General features: G+C 40.5%; 2 protein-coding genes across 2 annotated transcripts in view; one reads left to right on the forward strand and one right to left on the reverse strand.

Moving 5' to 3' along the window:
- Nucleotides 1-4,375: 4,375 nt before the first annotated feature.
- On the forward strand, nt 4,376-6,399 carry LOC119263204 (zona pellucida sperm-binding protein 4-like). The gene is made up of 8 exons (XM_037537615.1): nt 4,376-4,689; nt 4,777-4,964; nt 5,055-5,152; nt 5,231-5,388; nt 5,466-5,658; nt 5,867-6,014; nt 6,088-6,163; nt 6,242-6,399. Exons 1-8 carry the CDS (start codon nt 4,419-4,421, stop codon nt 6,325-6,327), a joined length of 1,218 nt encoding a protein of 405 aa, XP_037393512.1. The 5' UTR covers nt 4,376-4,418; the 3' UTR covers nt 6,328-6,399.
- Nucleotides 6,400-15,276: 8,877 nt separating this feature from the next.
- The window catches only part of slc5a6a (solute carrier family 5 member 6a), a 36,889-nt gene continuing 28,229 nt past the window's right edge, over nt 15,277-23,936 (reverse strand). The window contains exons 15-17 of the mRNA XM_017701060.2: nt 21,718-21,821; nt 21,375-21,496; nt 15,277-20,410 (exon numbers count right to left, since the gene is read on the reverse strand). Coding sequence (XP_017556549.1) covers nt 20,249-20,410; nt 21,375-21,496; nt 21,718-21,821 — 388 coding nt within the window. The 3' untranslated portion in view covers nt 15,277-20,248. The remainder of the gene's footprint in view (nt 20,411-21,374; nt 21,497-21,717; nt 21,822-23,936) is intronic.

A 23,936-nucleotide genomic window follows, 5' to 3' on the forward strand; every position in this document is an offset into this window, starting at 1 on the left:
GTTTTTACACATGGCTCAAGGGTTAGTGCTAGTGTGGTAATGAGATTGGGGAGTCCTCATTAGTCAAATTGCTTATGACTAAATTACTGGGGGAAAACTGGGCAGTGAAGTCCCAGGCCTGGATAATCAAGTTGTTGGTTCTTGGGCACAAGTGTTCAGTGGGCCCCTACCTGGCCACCTTTTTTGGGTGGTCAGGGAATGTTTTAGATCACTGCCGGTTCAATACAATATCTGTATTTCCACTCCAGCAGTTTCAAGCCAGTGGCATACAGTGTATGTGTGGGCATTGCTTTGGTTTTTCTTAGTGTTTTAGGCTGATCAACATTTGTCTTTTTTGTGGGTTTAATTATAAATTTGCATTGGACTAGGGTTACACTTTAAGCTTTACGCTAAAACATTTTTTTCTACTTGCACCTGCAGAAAAAAATTACAGAAAGCATGGTTTCTTCTGCTTTCTGATGGGTTTGTAATGTGTTGGCTTTTGGTTGAAGTGGTTACCAATGGTTGATCTGTATATTGGCACACACAAGCAGCACAAACAGTCGCTGTTTTTGCCAGAGCCATTATGAATGAAGAGTAGTAACTGGATGAAATATGAATGGAAAGCATCATCAAGTAAATGCCCCAGCTCTGGGCACCAAAAGAGGCTGTATTATCAGTATTATTCCCATGTATTATGGGATTGGAGAAGAGCCCAGAACAAGCAGCTGATTACCAAAGTAGTCTAGGCTGGCTATGCTGTGAAGCAGGACCAAGATAAGGCAGACCAATCAGAAGAGGCATGGTATATACCACATCATATGGTTCAGCATAATGGGGGAAAAACCTGGTGGTATTCAACTGTTCCTTCTCATGGAAAGGTCACATCCTGAATGAACTTCTACTACCTGGTCCTACCCTAGGCCCTTCACTATTGGCAGTCCTTCTCCAGCAGTTCCACGACCATTAGCAGCAACATCCGTGGCATGGTCCATCAAGTACGACTACTTCCAGGGGACAGATGTCTGCTCAGGTTCCTCTGGAGAGACCTATAAACGAGATGCTCCCCCCAGTGTCTATGAATGGCAAGTTCTTCCATTTGGAACAACATGCAGCCCATGCTGTGCCACCTTTGCCCTGCAAAAACATGTCTTTATTCACAGCAACCCAAGGAAGGATGTCAAAGATACCATAGCGAGATCATTATACATAGACAATTGTCTACAGAGTCTTCCTTCCAGCAAACTGGCAAAGGACTTGGTGGATAAGCTCTGCAGTCTGTTAGCAGCTGGTGCCTTTGAACTGCCACCGTGGGCCAGTAATAATCCTGCAGTCATTAGCCACCTTTCTCCACATACCAGGTCGGACACTAGCGGACTCTGGCTCAGCTATGGCAGACAAGTTGCTCAGGAATCTACCCTTGGGCTGCACTGGAACTGCCATTCTGACACTGTCATATAAGCATGGCCCAGTGGACAGTGAAATAATGGCTCTGTGCAACATGTACAAAGTCTTGGCCACCCAGTGTGACCTCCTTGGTTATATTATCCCATACACAACCAGAGTGAAGATCCTAATACAGCACCAATGGGATAAAAGGAAATAGTGGGATGACCCTTATTTCCCGCAAGATGTGCTCAGAGCCTGGTATGCATGGGAGAGGGAAGTAAAGGACCTCTCGATGATCTCACTGCCTAGGTGTTACACCACCCCAGAACTGGAACACCCTAGTAGTATGAGGGATATTCGCATATTGTGTGATGCCTCAGAAAGGGCCTATGGTGCAGTCGCCTACTTAAGAAATGACATCTCCCAAGGCAAGGTGGACATAGCCTTCTTGACTGCCAGAGTTGTGTGCAGCTCTCACTGGAGCCCAGTTGGCAAAGGCAGTCAGAACACAGTTAACCGTCCCCATCTGTTCTGTTGCCCTGCGGACTGATTCAACAACAGTACTCACCTGGCTGCTTTCAGAATCCTGCAGATTCCAAGTGTTTGTGGGAAGACACGTGGCGGCGGCATAAGACCTGACAGGATCTGATACCTGGAGTTACATGCCATCGAGTCACAACCCTGCAGATGACATCACATGAGGAAAGTCTATCTGTTACCTTGCAGGAAAGGACAGATGGAGTCAGGGACCCCAGTTCCTCAGACTGCCTCCAGCAAAGTGGCCACAACCCCCGTGTCTAACTCGGGATTGGCAAGACGATGAGCTGAGAAGACCCATCGTCTGTAATCTCATGACCTCAGTCTCTCTCTTGCCTGATCTGCATCAGCATCAGCGAGTACCTTGAGGTTACTGCGCAGCAGCTTCACAGCGCAGCAGATCCCTCAGACAGCCCCGCTGCAAGTGAATATGCAGATGCTGCATTACATTGATTAAGCACAGATGGATTCCTTCCTGAGTGAGGTGACTCAACTAAAGGCAGGAAAGCCAGTGCCTGCCAACAGTCGTCTGCTGTGCCTTGCCTCAGAATTTGACTGTACAACTCAGCTTGTCAGGGTCAGAGGCCATCATCCAGGTCTGGAAGAGCCTTTGAGCCGTTTTACTGCTCGGCATGGAAAACCCCATGAGAGCCTCTGCGACCAGGGCACCAACTTCCAAGGGGGAGAGAAAAAGGCTTCAGGAAGCCTTTGCTGCCCTTCAACCTGATCTGCAAGCCCAACTTGCTAGTCAACAAATCAGGTTCAGCTTCAACTCTGCAAATGCGCCACATTTCGGACGTTGTTGGGAAAGAGAAATTAGTTCCTTCAAAACAGCCCTAAGGGTCATATCGGGGGCTCAAACTTTCATGGAGGAAGTGCCGAGCACAGTTCCCATTGAGATTGAAGTTATTCTCAACTCAACGCCTCAAAGTACTACTTACCTAGCCTCCACGCCTGTAATACCACAATGCTATTACATCAAGTTCCACTTGGGCTTGCATCCCAGTAGTAGATACCAAAAATAGAATATGAGAACCTTCTAACGACGAACCCACCAATGATTCTTAGCATTAAAGAACTTGTGTAGTGATTGATCAGTGGGTTACCTGTCTGCAAGGACCAAGAAGAATCAAATAATGGTTTAAAAAATTTATTTTTCTTTTATTCTTTTTTATTTGACCAATAAAATCTTTTATTTCTATATAGGTGCAGTTTGTAGTTCTACATTTACAGACTATAGCCCATCTGTTTCTGTGCATACTTTGTTAGCCGCCTTTGACCCTGTTTTTCAGTGGTAGATCAGGTACTTTTTGGGCGGTTGATCATCACCAGCACAATTAGTTTATGTTGCACTGATACAAGTGGATCAGACACAGCAGTGCTGTTGGATTTTTTAAACACTGTGTCCACTCACTGTGCACTCTATTGGGCTCTTCTACCTTGTCAGTCCACCTTGTAGATGTAAAGTAAGAGGCGATAGCTTATCTGCTGCTGCAGTTTGTGTTGGTCAACGTCTAGTCCTTCATCAGTGGTCAAAGGTCGCTGCCCCCAGTATGCTGCCCACAGGACGATTTTGGCTGGATATTTTTGGTTGGTGAACTATTCTCAGTCCAGCAGTGACAATGAGGTGTTTAAAAAGTCCAGCAGCACTGCTGTGTCTGCTCCACTCAGACCACCACCACATCAGTGTTACTACCGTGCTGAGAATGATTCAGCACCCACATAGCACCTGATCTATGAGGGCCCAAGAGGTCCTGACAAATGAAGAACAGAGTAAATGAGGGCTAACGAAGTATGCAGAGAAACAGATAGACTACATTCTGTAGTTGTAGAACTACAAAGCTCACCTATATAGTAAGCAGAGCTGATAAAATGGACATGGAGAATAGTAACAAGGAAGTGGTAAACATGTTATGCCTGAGCGTGTATATACCATACTTTTTTGACCTATAGATAGCACTAAGTACGATGTAGGATGCCATATGAGATTCAGCCTAGATCTTCTGAAGGCAAAAATTTGATGGATCAGGTGGGGTCCGTCAGTGTTGGATTCTGCACAAAGGTCGATAACTTTTATATATCTCTGTAGGTCTCTTCACAGAAATTAAAAATTGGTGTTGTTGATTACTTCTGATAGCAAGTTGTAAATTAATCAAAAGTGTGTCAACATATGATCTAAACATAAACATTTGTGACATTAGATCAAATGTATAGCGGGAAAGCTTTTATGAAAGCATATTTTAGAAATGACAACAGACACTCATAGCCTGGTCACAAGCAGGCACCATATTTTTATGCCTAAAATCAAAGAGGATGATCTTAATCCACATTACCACAGGAAGGTGTCCGCAGCACCTACGCAGGTCATAACTGAGCAGGGCTGGAAAGTAATCGATGGCTAATAGAGTGGGAGGAGGGGCTTTTCACAATTATGAGGGAAAAGAGAATAAAAAGCTAAATGTGGGGGAGGAGTGCTAATTGTTGGCACAAGTAGTTTGGAGACTGTGGTAAAAATGTGGGCTAGTATAGCTTGTGCAGCTCTTTTTGTGCACTTGAACTGTTTTGGCCTTGTAATAGCATCTCCATGGAATCCACAAGCAGTAAAGCGGCCTCTCCCTCAGTTTCCTGGGCCACATGATCCTCAAAAACCAGTGATCGGTCGTGAGAAATGTGGGGTGGATGATGTTGACAGGGTTCCTTGTGGGGAACCTGGTATAGATACTGCTCAGTGTGCTGCTATAAATTGTTGTTTTGATGGGCAGCAGTGCTACTATGGGAAAACTGGTGAGTTTGTCTTTATGGGGTGATCTTGACTTCATTTCTAGTAGCCAAAAGTGCAAACTACTAAATCTTTTCCCTTCTTGTTTCTAGTGACTGTCCAATGCACAATAGATGGCCAGTTTGTGTTGGTGGTGGCTAGGGATACAACACTACCCAGACTTAGCCTGGATTCAATCAGCCTGTTGGGAGGAAGTGATGCCCCCTGCAGTGCTGTGGATTCCAATGCTGACTTCGCTATCTACCAGTTTCCTGTAACTGCTTGTGGCACAAGAGCAATGGTTGGTTTCTGAGGTGTTCTGCTTTCAGGTGGTTGGGGCTTTGTTTTGTATTGGTGCTCTCAATGTCTGCTATGCTTGTTCTTTCTCCAGGAGCTGGGTGACCATGTGGTCTATGAGAACAAAATGTCCTCCTCCTATGAAGTTGAAGTGGGACCCCTTGGTGCGATCACAAGAGACAGCCACTATGAGTGAGTGGCAACCCAAGTCACGTAGTAGATGTTCAGGTAGTTCAAGGGCTTCTGCTAATGTGTCCCTCCCTTTGCCAGGCTTTACTTCCAGTGTAGGTATGCTGATGCAGCTGTTGCAGCACTGGCTGTGCAGCTTTCCTCAAGTAATCCTCCTATGCCTGTAGCTGCTTCTGGACCTCTCCGGGTAGAACTAAGACTAGGCAGTGGTCAGTGTGTCACAAAGGGCTGTGTGCAAGGTAAGCTACTTCTGTCTGGACAGCTGTGAGCTTTTGGCTCGTCTCTGGTGCTTACAATGAATTGTGATTCTCAACAGCACAAGCAGCCTATGCATCATACTACAGTGATGCTGACTATCCTGTGACTAAGGTTCTGAGGGAGCCTGTGTATGTTGAGGTACGCATCTTGGGGAGGACGGATCCCAATATTGCGCTGGTCTTGGGACGTTGCTGGGCAACCTCTTCCTCTCACCCCTTCAGCACTCCTCAGTGGGACCTTCTGGTGGATGGGTGAGTTGGATGCAGTGCAGGGGTGCTCAAACCTGGTCCTGGGGAGTTCAGGTCCAGCACAATTGAAGCCCTTGGTCACCTGGCTCAGCTGTGTTGGTCAGGGTTACAGATGAGCTCTGCATGCTGGGAGAGCTCCAGGACTAGGATTGGGTACCCCTGGTCTACTGCTTTAATACAGGCATAGTGTTGACCTGGGGTTTTCCCACAGGTGCCCATACCAGCATGACCACTACCTGACTACTCCCGTTCCAGTTGATGGGTCGTCGGGACTTCAGTTCCCCAGCCATTACAAGCGCTTTGTCCTGAAGATGTTCACATTTGTGAATCCTGCCTCCATGGCTCCCTTGCAAGAGAAGGTAGTGTCACTTCTGATAACCTTGTTCATGAAGACAAGGGGGTTGTTGCTCAGTTTCTTGTTCTCTTTTCCAGGTGTTCATCCACTGTAGTACATCTGTGTGTCAGTTAACTGCAGCTGACTCCTGTGAACCAAGGTGCACCAGGCAAAGTAAGTAGAATCTGTGTGGTGGGGAGTAGGGTTCCCCCTCCCTGCTTGGACTCATTTCACTCCTTTTCTGTCCCACAGGAAGAGATGTTGCCACAGCAGGACGGGGGTCTTCTCACAAATTGACTGTGGTGTCTAGTGGAGAGGTCATCTTCGTGAGGCCTTAAACATGTACCCACCTCAGCTTCAGGGCAATGTAAATCTTGTGGAATAAAGATGACTTTGAAGATGACTTTGAATACTGTGTAACGAGTGTTTGACCTGATGGTGAAATGGTGTATGATGGAAGTAGCAAAAGGCTAAGCAGTTGCCAGTGCAAGTTTCCTAAACTGTAGAAACGGCCTTAATTTTGAACAAAGCTAAGTATCAATGATGGCTGAGAAGGGAGTAGCTTAGCTGTCCTTTAATGCAAAGGATATTTCTGCAAGTGGCAGCTTGACCCCATCCAGTGTACTGGGCACCTCTTTATGAATCCACTTGTCAAGACATGATTGACAACTTCACTTGGCTTTCATTGATGTTGGTAAATGTAGTAATGCTTGGCAACAGAGTTACATATCTCCTAGACAATGGAGGAAATGAGCTTTTGGGAATGCTGCCTGAAGCTGTACTTTCCTGGGATTTATTTGTTTTTACACATGGCTCAAGGGTTAGTGCTAGTGTGGTAATGAGATTGGGGAGTCCTCATTAGTCAAATTGCTTATGACTAAATTACTGGGGGAAAACTGGGCAGTGAAGTCCCAGGCCTGGATAATCAAGTTGTTGGTTCTTGGGCACAAGTGTTCAGTGGGCCCCTACCTGGCCACCTTTTTTAGGTGGTCAGGGAATGTTTTAGATCACTTCCGGTTCAATACAATATCTGTATTTCCACTCCAGCAGTTTCAAGCCAGTGGCATACAGTGTATGTGTGGGCATTGCTTTGGTTTTTCTTAGTGTTTTAGGCTGATCAACATTTGTCTTTTTTGTGGGTTTAATTATAAATTTGCATTGGACTAGGGTTACACTTTAAGCTTTACGCTAAAACATTTTCTACTTGCACCTGCAGAAAAAAATTACAGAAAGCATGGTTTCTTCTGCTTTCTGATGGGTTTGTAATGTGTTGGCTTTTGGTTGAAGTGGTTACCAATGGTTGATCTGTATATTGGCAACATTATCCTGAGTGGTAATATCCATGGTGGCACATACAAGCAGCACACAATTGCTGTTTACACCAGAGACATGAATGAAGAGAGCGGTCACTGGTTGAAATATGAATGGAAATGATCAAAAAGCTCAACTTTCCTATAGTTTTGTTTACAATGTACAATCACGCTGTCCTCCTGCATGAGTTCCTCTGGAGTGAAACAGTGGGTGTAAATCTGCAGTCGGACCTATCTTGTTACGTAAAGACCAGAGCACATTTTTTTCAGTCAAAATAAAACTGTAGCAAGATTATGCACACTTCACTACAAGTATGCATCCACTCTTCACAAGCACCATGTTTACCCCTTTAAAGACAAGCTTAAAATCTAACAGCTGAGATGTACATAACAAAGAAGCACCAGCAAATTGAAATACCTAAACCTAAACCAGCATCCTAAAGCTGGGCCCACACAGCAGTTATTCCCCATCACAATCTGAAGTAATTTTCCAGGTCGGGAGCTTGATCAGAAGCAATTAATTGCAAGGATGATCTCACAGTTTAAGAGGTGAAATAAGTGTCTTTAGCCCTCTGATTGAACAATGAAGTAATGGGAGGTCCTCTGAAATTATCTTGAACTAAAAGAGTGTAGAAAAAGACAGAGACAGTTTATGTGTGTGAGCACCCTCATGACAACAAGACTGGAGTTTGGCATGCTCTTCATTTTAGAAATTTGCTATGATTTGATGATTTAAAACATTTTGTGTGATGGCTGTCATTTCACATACAACAATTAATGCAAAGTATAGTGCAAAATAAATGTCAATTCTATTCAGTTCATGCATGTTTAGTTATAATCTGTAACTAAAATCTGTAACTCATCGTGTAATTACAAGGAATTTCGGGATTTCATCATCTACAGTCCATAATATCTTCAAAAGATTCAGAGAATCTGGAGAAATCTCTGCAAGTAAGCAGCAAGGCAGAAAACCAACATTGAATGCCCGTGACCTTCGATCCCTCAGGTGGCAGTGCATTAAAAACCGACATCATTCTGTAACAGATATTACCACATGGGCTCAGGAACACTTCAGAAAACCATTGTCAGTGAACACAGTTCGTTACTCCATCCACAAGTGCAAGTTAAAACTCAGCCATGCAAAGCAAAAGCCATATATCAACATCACCCAGAAACGCCGCCAGCTTCTCTGGGCCTGAGCTCATCTGAGATGGACTTACACAGAGTGGAAAAGTGTCCTGTGTTCTGACGAGTCCACATTTCAAATTGCTTTTGGAAATCATGGACGTCGTGTCCTCCGGGCCAAAGAGGAAAAGGACTGTCCAGATTGTTATCAGCGCAAAGTTCAAAAGCCAGCATCTCTGATGGTTTGGGGGTGTGTTAGTGCCCATGGCATGGGTAACTTGCACACCTCTGAAGGCACCATTAATGCTGAAAGGTACGTACAGGTTTTGGAGCAACATATGCTGCCATCCAAACAACATCTTTTTCAGGGACGTCCCTGCTTATTTCAGCAAGACAATGCCAAGTAAATTCTGCACATGTTGGTGTGCAGGGCACAGTGCGGGTACTAGACTGGCCTGCCTACAGTCCAGACCTGTCTCCCATTGAAAATGTGTGGTGCATTATGAAGCGCAAAATACAACGGAGACCCTGGATTGTTGAGCAACTGAAGTTGTACATCAAGCAAGAATGGGAAAGAATTCCACCTACACAGCTTCAACAGTTAGTGCCCTCAGTTCCCAAATGCTTATTGAGTGTTGTTAAAAGGAAAGGTGATGTAACACAGTGGTAAACATGCCCCTGTCCCAACTTCTTTGGAACGTGTTGCAGGCATCAAATTCAAAATGAGTGAATATTTGTAAAAAACAAAGTTTATCCGTTTGAACATTAAATATCTTGTCTTTGTAGTGTATTCAATTGAATATAGGTTGAAAAGAATTAGCAAATCATCATATTCTGTTTTACACAACGTCCCAACTTCACTGGAATTGGGGTTGTACAAGCAAGGTGTACCTAATAAAGTGGCTGGTGAATGTGTATTGTATGTCAATATATATATATATATATATATATATATATATATACATATCTTATTATTTGTTCAATAAAGCCTGAATTAGTCTAAATAGTTTATTCACTATGTATTAACCTTTATTCATTATGATCTGTGTTAGTAATCTGTTACGTGAAAATCATAAATAATTGCCTTATTAGTCATTATAACTCACAATAAGCACTTTCTTCATGCCTTGCTATGCTGAATTGCTGAGCATGAATTATCACCTATATTATCATCTTATTAGTGTACAGTTGGCAGAATGGGATTTCTACAGTTTCTGGATAGCATCAATGCATCATTGGAGTTTATTGTTTCTTTAGAGGTAATAAGAGTTTAATAAGTCACTAATGCTTCAGGATTTGTTCCATATTCTAAAGTGGAGTTAGGATCAGCACTAATTAAAGGCTAAAAAGTGCTAAATAGTTTCAATACCAGCTATATTTATAAATGAGCAATCATAAAATTAACTCAGTTTGCTGCAATTAACTACAGTTTCCAAACAGACTCAATAACAGGCAAATTGGAAGAGAAGAATTTCTGAAATAATGAGAAATTCTCAAAAAGAAATTCTGCCAGTTATTCACAGTGTGAACAGTGAAACCAATTTAGCTTGATATATACAGCTTATTTCCACCGAACGGGAAGTAGCTGTCCCTGTGTCTTCATGTCTTCTATTTCATTCTTCGTTTCTTCTGTGATGTTGGCTGCACATTTTTTGCAAATGCAGCCAAGGTCTCCTTTGTTGAGGTAGATGCAAGACTTTCATAGGTGTTGGGATCAACAATTGCAAGCTCTGCGATTGCTGCAGTGAAAGCAATTGTTCCATGGTCAAAATTATGGCGGCTGAACGCTTCAGTCATAGTGCACATCTTGCTAAAAGTCTTCAGCACCTTGCGGTATCGTTTGATGACCTCCTCAGGTCCTTGTGCTGGAAAAAAGCAATTATCAGAATAAATATGAAAAAGATCAAGTCTATTCAAATATACCTCTTTATGTTTGTTAAACTCCATTGCCCTAGTTTACATTTACTATTGCTGTCAAGCTTTCAAGCCGAGCATGAGAAGCATGCCACTATGATATCGGCAGCAGACTTTTCAGGTTATCCATTGTCAAGCATAATGCTGTATAAGATTTTTGTTGTTAAAACTGAAAGAAATGCCTTTACTGAATAAGAAGAATAAAAATGGTTAAAATATGAGTGTGCGCTGCTGGGATTCGCATTGTAAAGCTTGAAATAATAATGTAAAAGTCAGAGGTGTCGGGTCAAGTTTTTAGAGCTTTTCGGACGACGATGTCTTTATGTATTAATGTCACACTTATCGTCTTAAATAATCTCAAAATCAATGCTAAACTGAATATATGATGACAACAGTATATAACTCACATCCTCAGAATAAATGTTTTCTTTGAATACACTTTCAACATGCCTGCAATCCGCACGTTCCCTTAAAGCACAGTTTTATTACATGCGTCTACAACCTAAGAATAGCTCAGACAGTTTGCACTGTAGTCCCTGTATTTACTGAATATTAAGCCTTTGCAATAAACCTGGGATTTTAAGGGGTTAATGGAACTTTCAAAACCATGTTGTACACTAGCCTAATTGGCCTTGTGGGTTTTATGTATGTCCTGTCTGCACTGAGTAACTTACTGCTTTTGTAAAGTTCAGGAAATTTGGTGCATTAATAGGTAATGTAATTGATTTATGTGGCCATATGTGCATATGGGGTATTTAACAATGGAACTAAATGTGCAAATCAATCCATCCATCCATCCATCATCATTGACCGCTAGTCCAAACAGGGTCGCGGTAGCAGTTTGGAGAGCAGAGAATCCCAGATGACCCTGTCCCCTGCAACTTCCTCCAGCTCATTCCCGGGGACCCCAAGCCGCTCCCAGGCCAACTTGGAGACGTGCAAATCAAGATGTTTTGTAATTTAGAGCATGTGAAAAGATGATAAAATGCATACATATGTCAAAACAACATCAGAAGTAAGTTTGTTACAGTTACCAAAGAGAGGGAATAATGTTTCAGCTTGTGTTTCACCTGCATAGACATCTAAGATACATACTGCATTCTTATTTCAAATAGACTGAACCTGTTAATGTCTACAAAGGTATAATTAGGTACTACACAGGCTGACACGGCTCAGATAAATAAAAGTTTTGCTCAGCAAAATGAGAACACCTGCTGTGCCTGCATAGTTAACCAAAGCAATACAGTTCAGGACAGATTATTTAAACTCACCTCTAGCGTGGGCGGGTTTTGCAACTTTGATGTCCATGTGCTTCTTCTTCTTTTTTGCCTTTCTGAGTGGCCGACCTGATTCCGAAGAGTCACTGATACCGGTAGAGTCAGATAACTCAGATAAGGATGCTTATGTACAAACATACCACATCTTATGATTAATTTCAATTTTTTTTTTTTTGGCCATATTGTCAAACATGCCTTATAATTTCGTTGTGAATGGGTTTCCTTCACAGTTTTAATAACTGATTATGATTTCATTATAAGCCCTGATGATAAATGTGCAGTTTAATGTAAAAACATATTTTTCTTTGTATCTTTTATTCAGATTTGCCCAGGGGCTCCATCTTCGCCAGGTAGATATACTTCAAGAGGGCATTACAAGGAGTTCCACAACCTTAAGCAAACTTGCTAGCAAACTGCGCAAAGTGTGTAAGTTTGCCCTGAAAAGAACGAGAAAAGCGAAAAAGCAGAATATTGGAAGCCCACGGGAAGTAGTGATGATTGTTGAAAGTAAATTTGGCCACAAACGCAAAGTAAGTTTATTCAACTTTCTCTGTTTTGTAGTCATGAGACAATACATTCAGGCTCTGATATAGTGTGTGCATATACACTTAATACCTATGTTTTAGGCCTTCTTTGTGCAATACTGTTCGTTTTTTCACTGTAGAGCCAAATAGTTATATGTGTTATTTAAGCATCAGTTAGCTAAAATCAAGCCTGTACTGTGGTGGGTGACTCCTTTAGTTTGGTGCTCTGCTAACTGCTCAGCACCAACTGAACCTGTATTGTGGTGTCCAGATCTTTAGCCAACTAGCTAAGCTGGACGGCTGCTAAGTAGGGGAAAGGAACCAGCAGACATTAGCCTAGCTAGGAGCCTACAGATCCAAACACTACAAAACATGTTTAATATTCAGCTTTCTTTGTAGATATTTTAAACCAGAATCAAACCTGTTAATATGGTGAGTAGAGTGGTTAGCATACTAAATTAATGCTAAACAGCTCCTCTCCTGTTTATTGGTAGATTGATGGTTTTGCTGAATGGTGGAATAAAATAGTGCATGCTTTTATTTACTTGGTGATTATATGATCAAGGTGAACTTTGGTGAAGATTGTTTTTAGTTTTGAAATAACACAAAATGCAGTGCTACAGTACAAACATAGAACCAGTCAGTGAATAACTACATTATTGCATTTTCCCACTCAAAGGTTCCATGGCCATGAGCATGGTTAGCTAACTGTTTTGAGAAAACCATGCTGAGCATAGTCTGTAAGCAAACAGTGTTGAACTGTGCTTGTGTAGAAATGCCAATATAACAGTTACTGTTCATGCTCAGAACCATTTGGCCCTACAGTGGGAAAGAGGCCTGTGTTAAGTGTTATTATTTATAATACCACTGTGTCTGATACACCCACTCTGCCTCTGCTGAGAATGGACCACCACGCATCTCAGCCCTGTAAAATTCCTGCACATGTAATCAATGGCTTGCTTTTTTTACTAACTTCTGCTGACATGTAGCGCTACTCATTATGCAATCTAAAGAGATACGTTCAGATATCAGTTCAGCTACACAACTTAATTTTTCAGTTAATGTGTTGAAATGCTGCCTCTTACCTAAACATGTCACCAGCAGTGCAGCTTTCCCAAACAGTTGTCTCTGTCTTTAGGGTAAATGGTTTGACCAGATAAAAAGAAGCAGTTTAAACTTCATAAGGAATACTAAAATGTAAAAATGCTTAAATGTTGTGTCCAGAATTTTTTTTTCTGCAAAGGTGACCAAAGACCTGGATAATCCAGGGAAATCCTGGATGCGTGAGTACCCTAACAATAGCAGTCATGTGGTCAGAAACTGACCAATAATGAAAGGGGTAGAAGATGTGTTGCAACAGATGAACTCTCTTGTCGTGTCACACTGTGCCTAAAACATATTTTTTCCTAATTTTTAATTAGGTATCCAGTAAGTTAATATGAACAAACTGAATATATAATTAATCATGCCACAACAGGTAGTCTGTAACTACAACTTATGACATCATAAAAACACCACTGTTTTGTTTTTTTTTTCATTTTTCATCTTACTGAAAATCCAAAAACAGACCCAAAACTTTTAGTTACTTGATCCATTCTCAATTTCTAACCGAACTGCAGTCCTTGATATTTCACTTGTCAATGTGTGTTAATTTTAGTCATGTCATTTTATTTTGCAGTACACAGTATGGGGATAAATTTTGCATTACATTTTTTTATATTGTGAAATATATTACAACAAAGTATTATCTGTGCTTAATATTTTGTCATTTCACAGCAATGTTTGGACTAAAATGAAAAAATATTTCTACATCACATTTTTGTCTTTTACATTTCAGTACAACCAGGGAAGAAGCAATAACCGAAAGCCATGGGTATTTGGGATACTGGGTGTTGACCAGTGTTGCACATTGTGAAGCGTAGATCCACAAGACACCTACTGCCCATCCTGAGGAACTACGTGAGGTGTGGGAGTACAGTAATATCAGATGGGTGGAGATCATATCGCTGTCTTTAAAATAAGGGCTATCTTCATCTCATAGTCAATCATGAAGAGTCTTTTGTTGAGCCTACAACAGGGGCACATACTCAAAACATTGAGCGGATGTGGGGCATTTGCAAATCCACTGTATGGAGGCTACGAGGCAACAGATCGGAAATATCACTGAAGGAACATTTGGATTTAATAGAATGGACCTATTGGAGGGGAAATAAGCACAGGGAAGGTAGTCTTGGCATGCTTTTACATGACATAAGAAAATATCCTGTGTAAGATTCTAGCTCTAGTGGTGCATTTTGTGGTTTAGCACCAAAAATAACATGGAATGTTATGTACTAACTTGTCAAATGAATTGATTTCTTCTGGCAGTAATTTGTCATTCCAATTGTAATAGGTTGTCTTTAGTAAAAGTTCAGTTAACAGATTTTGCTTTTGCATGTTTTACTCTTTGCTATAGCACCTAAAACATCCATTATACACAACATACAAACTCTGAAGCCACTAGTGTTGAACATTTTTAACAACCCAAAAGTAAATAAATTTAACAAATAGCCTTATTGAAACTCTGTTTAGCAATTTTTAGCCTTTAATTAGTGCTGATCCTAACTCCACTTTAGAATATGGAACAAATCCTGAAGCATCTTGACTTATTAAATTCTTATTACCTCTAAAGAAGCAATAAACTCCAAAGATGCATTGATGCTATCCAGAAACTGTAGAAATCCCATTCTGCCAACTGTACACTAATATGATGATAATATAGGTGATAATCCATGCTCAGCAATTCAGCATAGCAAGGCATGAAGAAATTGCTGATTGTGAGTTATAATGACTAATAAGGCTAATAAAGACTAATAATAATAATTTTCACATAACAGATCTCTAGTTATGTACTAACACAGGTCATAATGAATAAAGATTAATACATAGTGAATAGACTATTTAGAAGTGCCTAATTCAGGCTTTATTGAACAAATAATAGACAGACATTATATATATATATATATATATGATAAATTGTGCTTAATGTGGCCAGAGACTAAAATTAACAAGGTTAAAAACAATAATAATGATGATAAAAGACAGAGGAAAATATTTGGGGTTTAATCACTAAAGAACCACAAAAGGCAGCACAAACATCAGGCAGACATTTTTATTCATTCAAAAAGAACAAAGTGGAGAATATTCCCCCAGCCCCCCATCACTCATTACAAATATTTCTGTCTGGCTGGTAAAAGGACAAATTCAATGTTTGTGGTTTGGAAATAATGCCTCACTCTTGCAGCTAAACACAAACTGTTCTTTGTAATAGCTTCTTAGCTACGAATGCTCCCTCGACCAAGACGCTTGCCTTTTCATAACATGTTCTGAAGTCTCCAGGACGGCTCTGGAACTTCCACGACCAATCAAAAAAAGAGACAGTGAAGGCACAGCCAAAGCAATGAAGCTGGTCAGACTCCATTGCTTATGGTTTTTTTGGAATGCATACCAGGAAAGACTTTATATATTTTAAAAAATGTTATAAAAAAAAAAACCCAGAACATCTACAAAAATGGGAATATATCTATAAAAATAAATATTCTCATAATATTTATATACAAATATTATGTTCTTAAAATATTTATTTTGATTGTAATTACTTGAGTGCTATGCTTTCTCTCTTTATAAAATGATTAAAAAACAAAACAGAAAAAAAACTAAAATTAAGAGCTGTGAGCCAGCAGGGGCTCTCACAGTATTTTCAGTACTTGGAGGTAATGTAGAAGTACAGGTGGTGTTTTATCTTATCTTGCAAATTGAAAAGTAGAGCCCATTTTCAGTCAGACTTGTCATTTTGTCAGCTAAGCTACATTTCAGATTTCCGTGCACTTGTTAACAGCATGTGCTTCAATGTTCATAATTTCATAGAAGAAATCCACAGTATGTGTAAATCACAAAATTAAAAAGATATATGAAAATACATATTTCAATTCTGCTACACTGCATTTCACTCAGTACGACAGGTGTTAGAAAGCATTAGTGCACACTATTCAAGTAATTTCAGGTTTGATGAGATGACTACATGCAGCTCCTTCCAGGATTACAAAATGTTTCTACATTTCTACACAACCATCACAAAGGGAATGACAATAATGGGAGAATTATTAGTTATAATGTTCTTAAAATGTTATAATGCGACATCTTAGAAGCTGAACCAGGTAACTCCTCGGCAGTGACGTCTGCATCTAGTAGTCGTTTATAGTGCTAGATCTCATGATTCTAACTATAGATCTCAAGAAAAATTATTAGTAGCTCTAAAATCCAGCATCAGTCCTTCGTACCAACAGACTGTAGGAGTCCAACATTGTGCGAGTGCAGCGGTAGCACTTATTTATGTACCATTATCAGTTACATAAAGGATAATGCGCTATATTTTTCTTCTACATTGACCCATTCATGTCCATTAAATTTAGTTTGATAAGGAAAAGTGTCACAGAATTTGTTCTGACTTTGTGTTCCAAACACTGGATGAACACAACACCTTTGGACCTTAAGACTTGATCATTTTTATGATTTTATAAAGAGATTTCAATTCGTTTTGGAAAATGAAGCCAAGTGTTTCACATGTTCTTCTGTAATAAAACAACATATATGCTACCAGCCAAAAGTTTGGACACACCTACTCCCAGAAGAGGTATTCTATTTAAAAATGAACAACCACATTTTACACATAATAATAATAATAATAATAATAATAATAATAATAAATGCCGTTCATATCAAATTGCTCCAGTATTCAAAAACATCAAACTAAAACCTGCTCACAATACAACTGATAGTAAAATGCACTGATGCATTAACAGAGATTCAACTAACATTTAATGAAAACACGCATAGCACAATATGATTATATAATGGACAGGAATCCATCTGATTATTTATTCAAATGCAGCCAAGTTAGGCTGCATTTCTCTGCCGCTACGTCATAGAAGGTCGTTCTAGAGTGAAGGATCCTACATATACAACCTAGAAATGCAGCCTACGTTCTGGGTGATTTGAAGGACGGATGAGATGTATCCTACCAGGCCCTCGGTTATCCACAGTTCTCTGTGCACCAACGACATGGAGGGGGTAAAATAAAATACATTTTTAAAATCATAATAGTGGAAAAAGCCGTTGGAGCAGAGCATGTCTTATATTTCATATCCTTGGATTCGTCTTCGTTAACTCAAAGTGTAAAGTCAAAGAATGTCCATATATCTTATTTTATTTATAAGTGTGTGTGTGTATGTAGTTTATCATACTACATAAAGTCTATTTCTGTGAAGAAATGAAACAGCAACAAACGCAATGCAATCAGGCTTCATTTTCTCTCACCAGTTCCCTCACAAGTTTGGCGTCACTCTGTCGAAGTCACCACGCAGTCTCTTTAGGATTGCTCCATTTGTGCGACCAATAGGTCACTAAGGAGGAGTCTTCATAGGACAGTTCTACTGAGGACCCACACTACCTTGGCTGCAGCTCAGACTTTGGAACACAGCTAATGACTCAATCAAGTCCAGAATCAAGTGCTTCCAAATTACTGACTGGTAGTATATGTGTACTACAACTTGAGTTCATTCATATAGATTCTTTTATTGTGTATCTATTTTTATGTTCATCATACTCTGTTTGTTCTTTGGCCAAGATTTAATGGCTGTGGACAAGAACGGGTCAAAATCGTTTAAAATAAAACTGTAAAATACTGTAAAACAAAGTAATTTTAGACACTGTGCTTTTGGCATACATAGAGTTCTCCCCAAATATGTAAATTTCTCTAATTCTACTTTGAAAAGGCATGAGATGCACAGAGAACGCAAATGAAATCAAATGAAGGCAGACAGAAATCTTATGCCCAGCATATGGTCATGCATAAGACAGTTCTTTGGAGATGAATAACCAGTTGAAGATATTTCATCAACCCTACACAACACGCTAAAATAAATGAGAGAGAGAGGCATGAACAGTATTCATGGGGCAGAATTCAACACACCATGAGCACTTTTTCAGACTGGGAAAAATGAGGCTTACATTCACAATCACACGAGCGGAGACCTTCACATCACAAAGACTCCCAACACGACACGACACACTCAATGGCTTTGACTGAGGTCTATAGTTCAATAAACCTCATAGGTAAGCGTGAAATTAAGAAAAAAAGAAAACATTCAGTTTAGTTCAGCTGATCAAAATACAATATCAAATGTTGACGACTACAGCCAGAAAACATCCAGCAGGTTTCAGTTCTTTTTCCATGATCTCATGATTCCGCTAAACATCACCTCAGTAAACACTACAGCCTGGTATTACATCTCAGACTCTTCAAGAAACAGTCCATCGTTTTTCAGCCTGGTCTCTATCTGCCGCATATGTAACATATGGTCGCTTGCCACAGACAATAACTAATGCAAGGAGGTTCAGACTGAGAACTTGTACAATTACATCATAAACTTTATGCTCACTTAAACCATTTACAGTTCACTGCATTGATCTGTAATGATTTACATGTGAAATATATCATTTTGAAATAGGAGGAATCTTTTTGAATCACCCTGTATAGATAACAAATGATTCATTACAAATAGTTTGCACAAAATCTCCATACAAACCCATGTGCTTTGGAATATCCACTAGCATTCAACAAATCTGGAAGGCATTACCGAAAAGCAGTTTTCCTCTCAAAAAAATGCTGCTATTTCTGTTACATCAGCCAACAGATATCCACACTTGCTAGAAACTGTGCTAAGTGACAGCAGGGTGAGGCACCAAGAGTGGGTGTGCCAGGTATCCAACTATTAACTACCTGACAACAGGGTCATCACTTAAGACAACTGCACCACTTAGAAGAAAATAAACAGGATTGTTATTAGTCCTGGCTGATACTATAAAAAAGTGTTACCAAACCATCTCTAATAGTCTGGCAGATAGGGATTAGGTTGAAAAACGAGCACAGAGAAAACAGGCCACTTCTAGATCAACCTGGCTGAGGTACCAATAAACGAATGCAGACATGGCACACCTTAGGCACACTTTTCTGTTTCAACCCAGGCGTCTCATTTGTAGTGCAGGGTAGCCACAAATGGTACGATGTAAAGATACTCATTAGTTGTTTGCCCCACGAGGTCCATGTTATATTGAGAAATGTCAATATAAAACAAAGTGGCAACTGCTTGTCCAATCACAAAACAGATGAGCTAGTGCAATCATATGAGGAGGCACTTACAACTAACGATGGGATCCAAAGATGTCTGGGAACAATCATTCCACATGCAAAACCTCATTAACCACACTGAACAGCGAACCAGCATTGACGGCTCCCGTCTACTGAAGAACTTTTGGAATCTCCAGCATTTCACAAATATTCAGCTAAACATGTGCTGCAGTAGCGTGGACACTAAGTTACTGCATTATCTATAGCAGCATATAAAAGGCTAACGGAACCTAATATCCAGCAGTGAAGACAACCCAGTAAATACATTTTTAAAAAAAATACCCCCTTATTAACGATCCTCAACTCTGTTTAACTTAGATTTAACTACAGTTATAAATCTTTATACTCATCATCAGTGAGGATTTTAGTTCCTTAAACGTCATATTTTGCTTTTTTTTTTTTTAAACAAACTAAGATCATACTTAGTGTCTTTTTCAGCAAGTTAACCTGATTCTCTGAAGAAAGTCTTGGGTGACCTCTTTCACAGTGCTTTCAATTTTGTGGGTAAGCATATCGAGTGAAGTAATTGATATTACTTTACAATTTTTAACATTTAAATTGAGTAACCATTTGAGCCCACTGTCATTTACACTTCAAGAACTTTCAGCAGTTCAATTATTACATTTATATATAATACATTTTACATACACTAAACCCTCACCTTGAGGTTAGTGCTCGACATTACTGCAAGTGGGCCTGCCATGCTATGAGCGTTCTGTGTTCTCCACTACCAGGGTACCTCTCACAGACCAGAGAGGTGAGACTGTGGGCTCTGAGGAGTTAATATTCATAGAAATTTGGCATCATAATAGTTATCCTGCTTGGTTTGTGGGGCTTTGGGTGAGAATGTAGCTTCACATATAAGAGAGTTTGAGGGACAATCACAAAGCTGTCTCCTGCTCCACCCTGGTGAGCTTGCAGGAGGGCTGGGTGGTCTTCTCTTTTGCCTCTTCCTCCCCAGTCTTTTCTTCATCTTGAAAATGGGCAACACCGTTGCTCTCTTTCTTCGCCATCTGGTAAGGCTGCCTGCCCAGAGCTTTGGACTGTAGAGCATCATGCATAAGGTTAAAGTTCAGTCATACGAACCACCACATCAGTGTTACTGCAGTGCTGAGAATGATCCACCACCCAAATAGTACCTGCTCTGTGAGGGTCCATGGGGGCCCTGACCACTGAACAGGGTAAAAGGGGGTAACAAAGTATCAGAGAAACAGATGGACTACTGTCTGTAACTGTAGAACTACAGTTGTGTGTGTGTGTGTGTCTGTCTTTGTGTGAACCTACACCTGTACTGTGTTGATAAGACTAGTGCCACATGTTCTACAACACACCTCAGCAACTTAGCCCAGCCCTTGTCCAAGATTTGCTTTAATAATAATAATAAAAAAAAACTACAGGGTGAGAGTCAAAAGCTACAGGACACGGTTTTATTTTATATACTGTCACAAGCCTCGACAAAGCGGTGCTGAAGGTGGTGTTTGTTGAGGATTTTCTCAACATACACAATTTGTTTGAGATGACCTCAGAGATAAAAGTCGATAATAAAATAAAAAATAAAATTTAAAAAAACCTGTCCTGTGACCTTTGACTCACCCTGTATACTGAATGCAAAGCACCAGAAACCATTAAGTTGTATACCCTTAACTTTACTTGCAAGAATCCTGTAACAGTGGTTCCTAATCATGGGACTGCAGTGCCACTGCTCCGCACAAAGCCTTGTTAATTAGCTGATTAGCTAAACCAGTGCCTGTATTTGCAAAGCCTCTCAACGTACAAGTGCTGATTTAGGGTCAGATTCCTCTCTTATTTGCCATGACTTTACTACCAGGAAAAGTTGTCAACTCCACTAATATAGACACAGCAACAGAGGAAGGAAAACTGTTAAATATGCAGGGCAGTGTCTCTCCAGAACTAGGATTACAAATGACTACCCCAGATCACAAAAACAAATTCTGGGGCTGCCTAAAGAATTAATATAAAAGTTGAGGCCTTTCGTCTTTTTCTTACCTTGCCCTCAAGAGGGGTAACACAGCAGAGTTTCTCTCTATAGCGTTCTGGTAGAAAGAAGAGCAACGTGCCCACCACAGGGAAAACAGTACCTGGAGTGAGCTCCTTTTCCTTCCAAGGTCCTGAGCACACAAGCCAGGAACAATTTTTTTTCTTACATTTGGAAAAAATAGGACTTTTTAATAAATGAAACACAAGAGAAACAGATTTAGCTGTTGGAGCTGCATTTTTGCTAAATTAAAGAGCTTGTGACATTAATATGCAGAATCCTTGTGGTGTGTAACAGCTGGGAGACAAACTAAACCCTCACATAAACCATCAGATTTTAAGAGGATGTACATACCAGTGAGAATGCTGACCAGCAGCCCCACCACTACCACTGTTGCTGAGTTGTGAGCGCTGTACCACATGTATGACAAAGAATAGAGGGCCTGCACTCCAGAAGGCCTGTAATGATACAATACAGGGGAAGCTTTAATAAATCTAAATCATTTCATAATGCTTTTAATGAAATGTTCTCAGTTCAAACAAAAATATCACAGCTTTGTTAAGCTGTTCCTGCCATCAGGGTGAAAAAAAAATCAACATTATGGTGTGACATGTTATATTACATCATATTTTTTATTTTATATATATATATATATATATATATATATATATATATATATATATATATATATATATATACACATACACACACATACATACATACATAAACACACACACACACTATATACTTTTCCAAATCATTTAATACCAATGATTACTAATATTATTAGTATGTAGTAGTAGTAGTAGTAGTAGTAGTAGTAGTAGTAGTAGTAGTAGTAGTATTTATTAATGCTCAAATTTAAGTCTGAAAAGCATCTTGAACTGAAAATAAAAGGTTTATTCTTGGTGTAATATATACACTATATTTGCAAAAGTATTCAGGTCATCTGGCTTCACACGCATTTGAATTTGAGTGACATCCCATTCGTAATCCATAGGGTTTAATATGATGTCGGCCCACCCTTCGCAGATATAACAGCTTCAGCTCTTCGGGGAAGGCTTTCCACAAGGGTTAGGAGTGTGTTTATGGGAATTTTTTACCGTTCTTCCAGAAGCGCATTTGTGGGGTCAGACACTGATGTTGGATGAGAAGGCCTGGCTCGCAGTGTCTGCTCGTTCTACCGGGTGGAGATTAGGACTCTCTTTGTCCAAAATGTCTTGGTGCTGAAGCATTAAGATTGCCTTCACTTGAACTAAGGGTTCTAGACCAAGCCCTGAAAAATTCCATATCATCACTCCCCCACACCAAACTTTACAGCTGGCACAGGGCAATCAGGCAGGTAATTTGGCATTCGGCAAACCCAGACTTGTCCATTAGACTGCCAGATAGAGTAGTGTGAGTTGTCACTTCACAGAATATGTTTCAACTGCTCCAGAGCTCAGTGACAGCCCTTTACACCACTCCATTTGATGTTTGGCATTGTGCATTTTGATCTTAGGCCACTCAGCAGTGTGCAGCTGCTCAGCCATGGAAACGCATTTCGTGAAGCTAATAATGTGCAGTTCTTCTGTGGATGTTGCTTTCAGAGTTAAATTGGAACTTTAATGAGATATTCAACAGAGGATAGGTACTGTGCAGTACACCACTCGGCGGTCCTGCTCTGCCAGTTTGTGTGGTCTTCGGGGTTGAGCTGCTGTTACTCCTGGACGCTAAGTGAATTACAGTGTGGTACCGTGACAGGACGCCACCTGTGCAACAAGTTTAGTTGTGAAATGATCTCAAGACTAAATATTTCACAGTCAACTGTCAGTGGTATTACAACAAAATAGAAGCTTTTGGGAACGACAGCAACTCAGCCACGAAATGGCCAGCCACATAAAATGACAGAGTGGGGTCAGAAAATGTCTCAGCAGCTGCATCCAAGCCTTACATCACCAAGCACAATGCAAAGCGTTGCCAGGAGAACGGTACTTGTCTGACTGCTTTGTGCCAAGTGTAAAGTTTGGTGGAGGGGGGATTATGGTGTGGGTTGTTTTTCAGGAGTTGGGCTCGGCCCCCTAGTTCCAGTGAAAGGAACTCTTAATGCTTCAGCACCAAGAGATTCTGGACAATTTCATGCTCCCAACTTTGTGGGAACTGTTTGGGGACGGCCCCTTCCTGTTCCAACATGACTGCGCACCAGTGCACAAAGCAGGTCCATAAAGACATGGATGAGCAAGCTTGGTATTGAAGAACTTGACTGGCCTGTACAGAGTCCTGACCTCAACCCGATAGAACACCTTTGGGATGAATTAGAGTGGAGACTGTGAGTCAGGCCTTCTCGTCCAACATCAGTGTCTGACCTCACAAACGCGCTTGTTGAAGAACAGTCAAAAATTCCCATAAACGCATTCCTAACCCTTGTGGAAAGCCTTCTCAGAAGATTTAAAACTGTTACAGCTGCAAAGGGTGGGCTGACATCATATTAAACCCTATGGATTAAGAATGGGATGTCACCCAAGTTCATATGTGTGTGAAGGTAGACTGGATTTATATAATACTTTTGGCAATATATTAAAAAATACACGCAC

This window comes from Pygocentrus nattereri, chromosome 4 (assembly GCF_015220715.1).
Source record: "Pygocentrus nattereri isolate fPygNat1 chromosome 4, fPygNat1.pri, whole genome shotgun sequence".
Classification (NCBI taxonomy): Eukaryota; Metazoa; Chordata; class Actinopteri; order Characiformes; family Serrasalmidae; genus Pygocentrus; species Pygocentrus nattereri.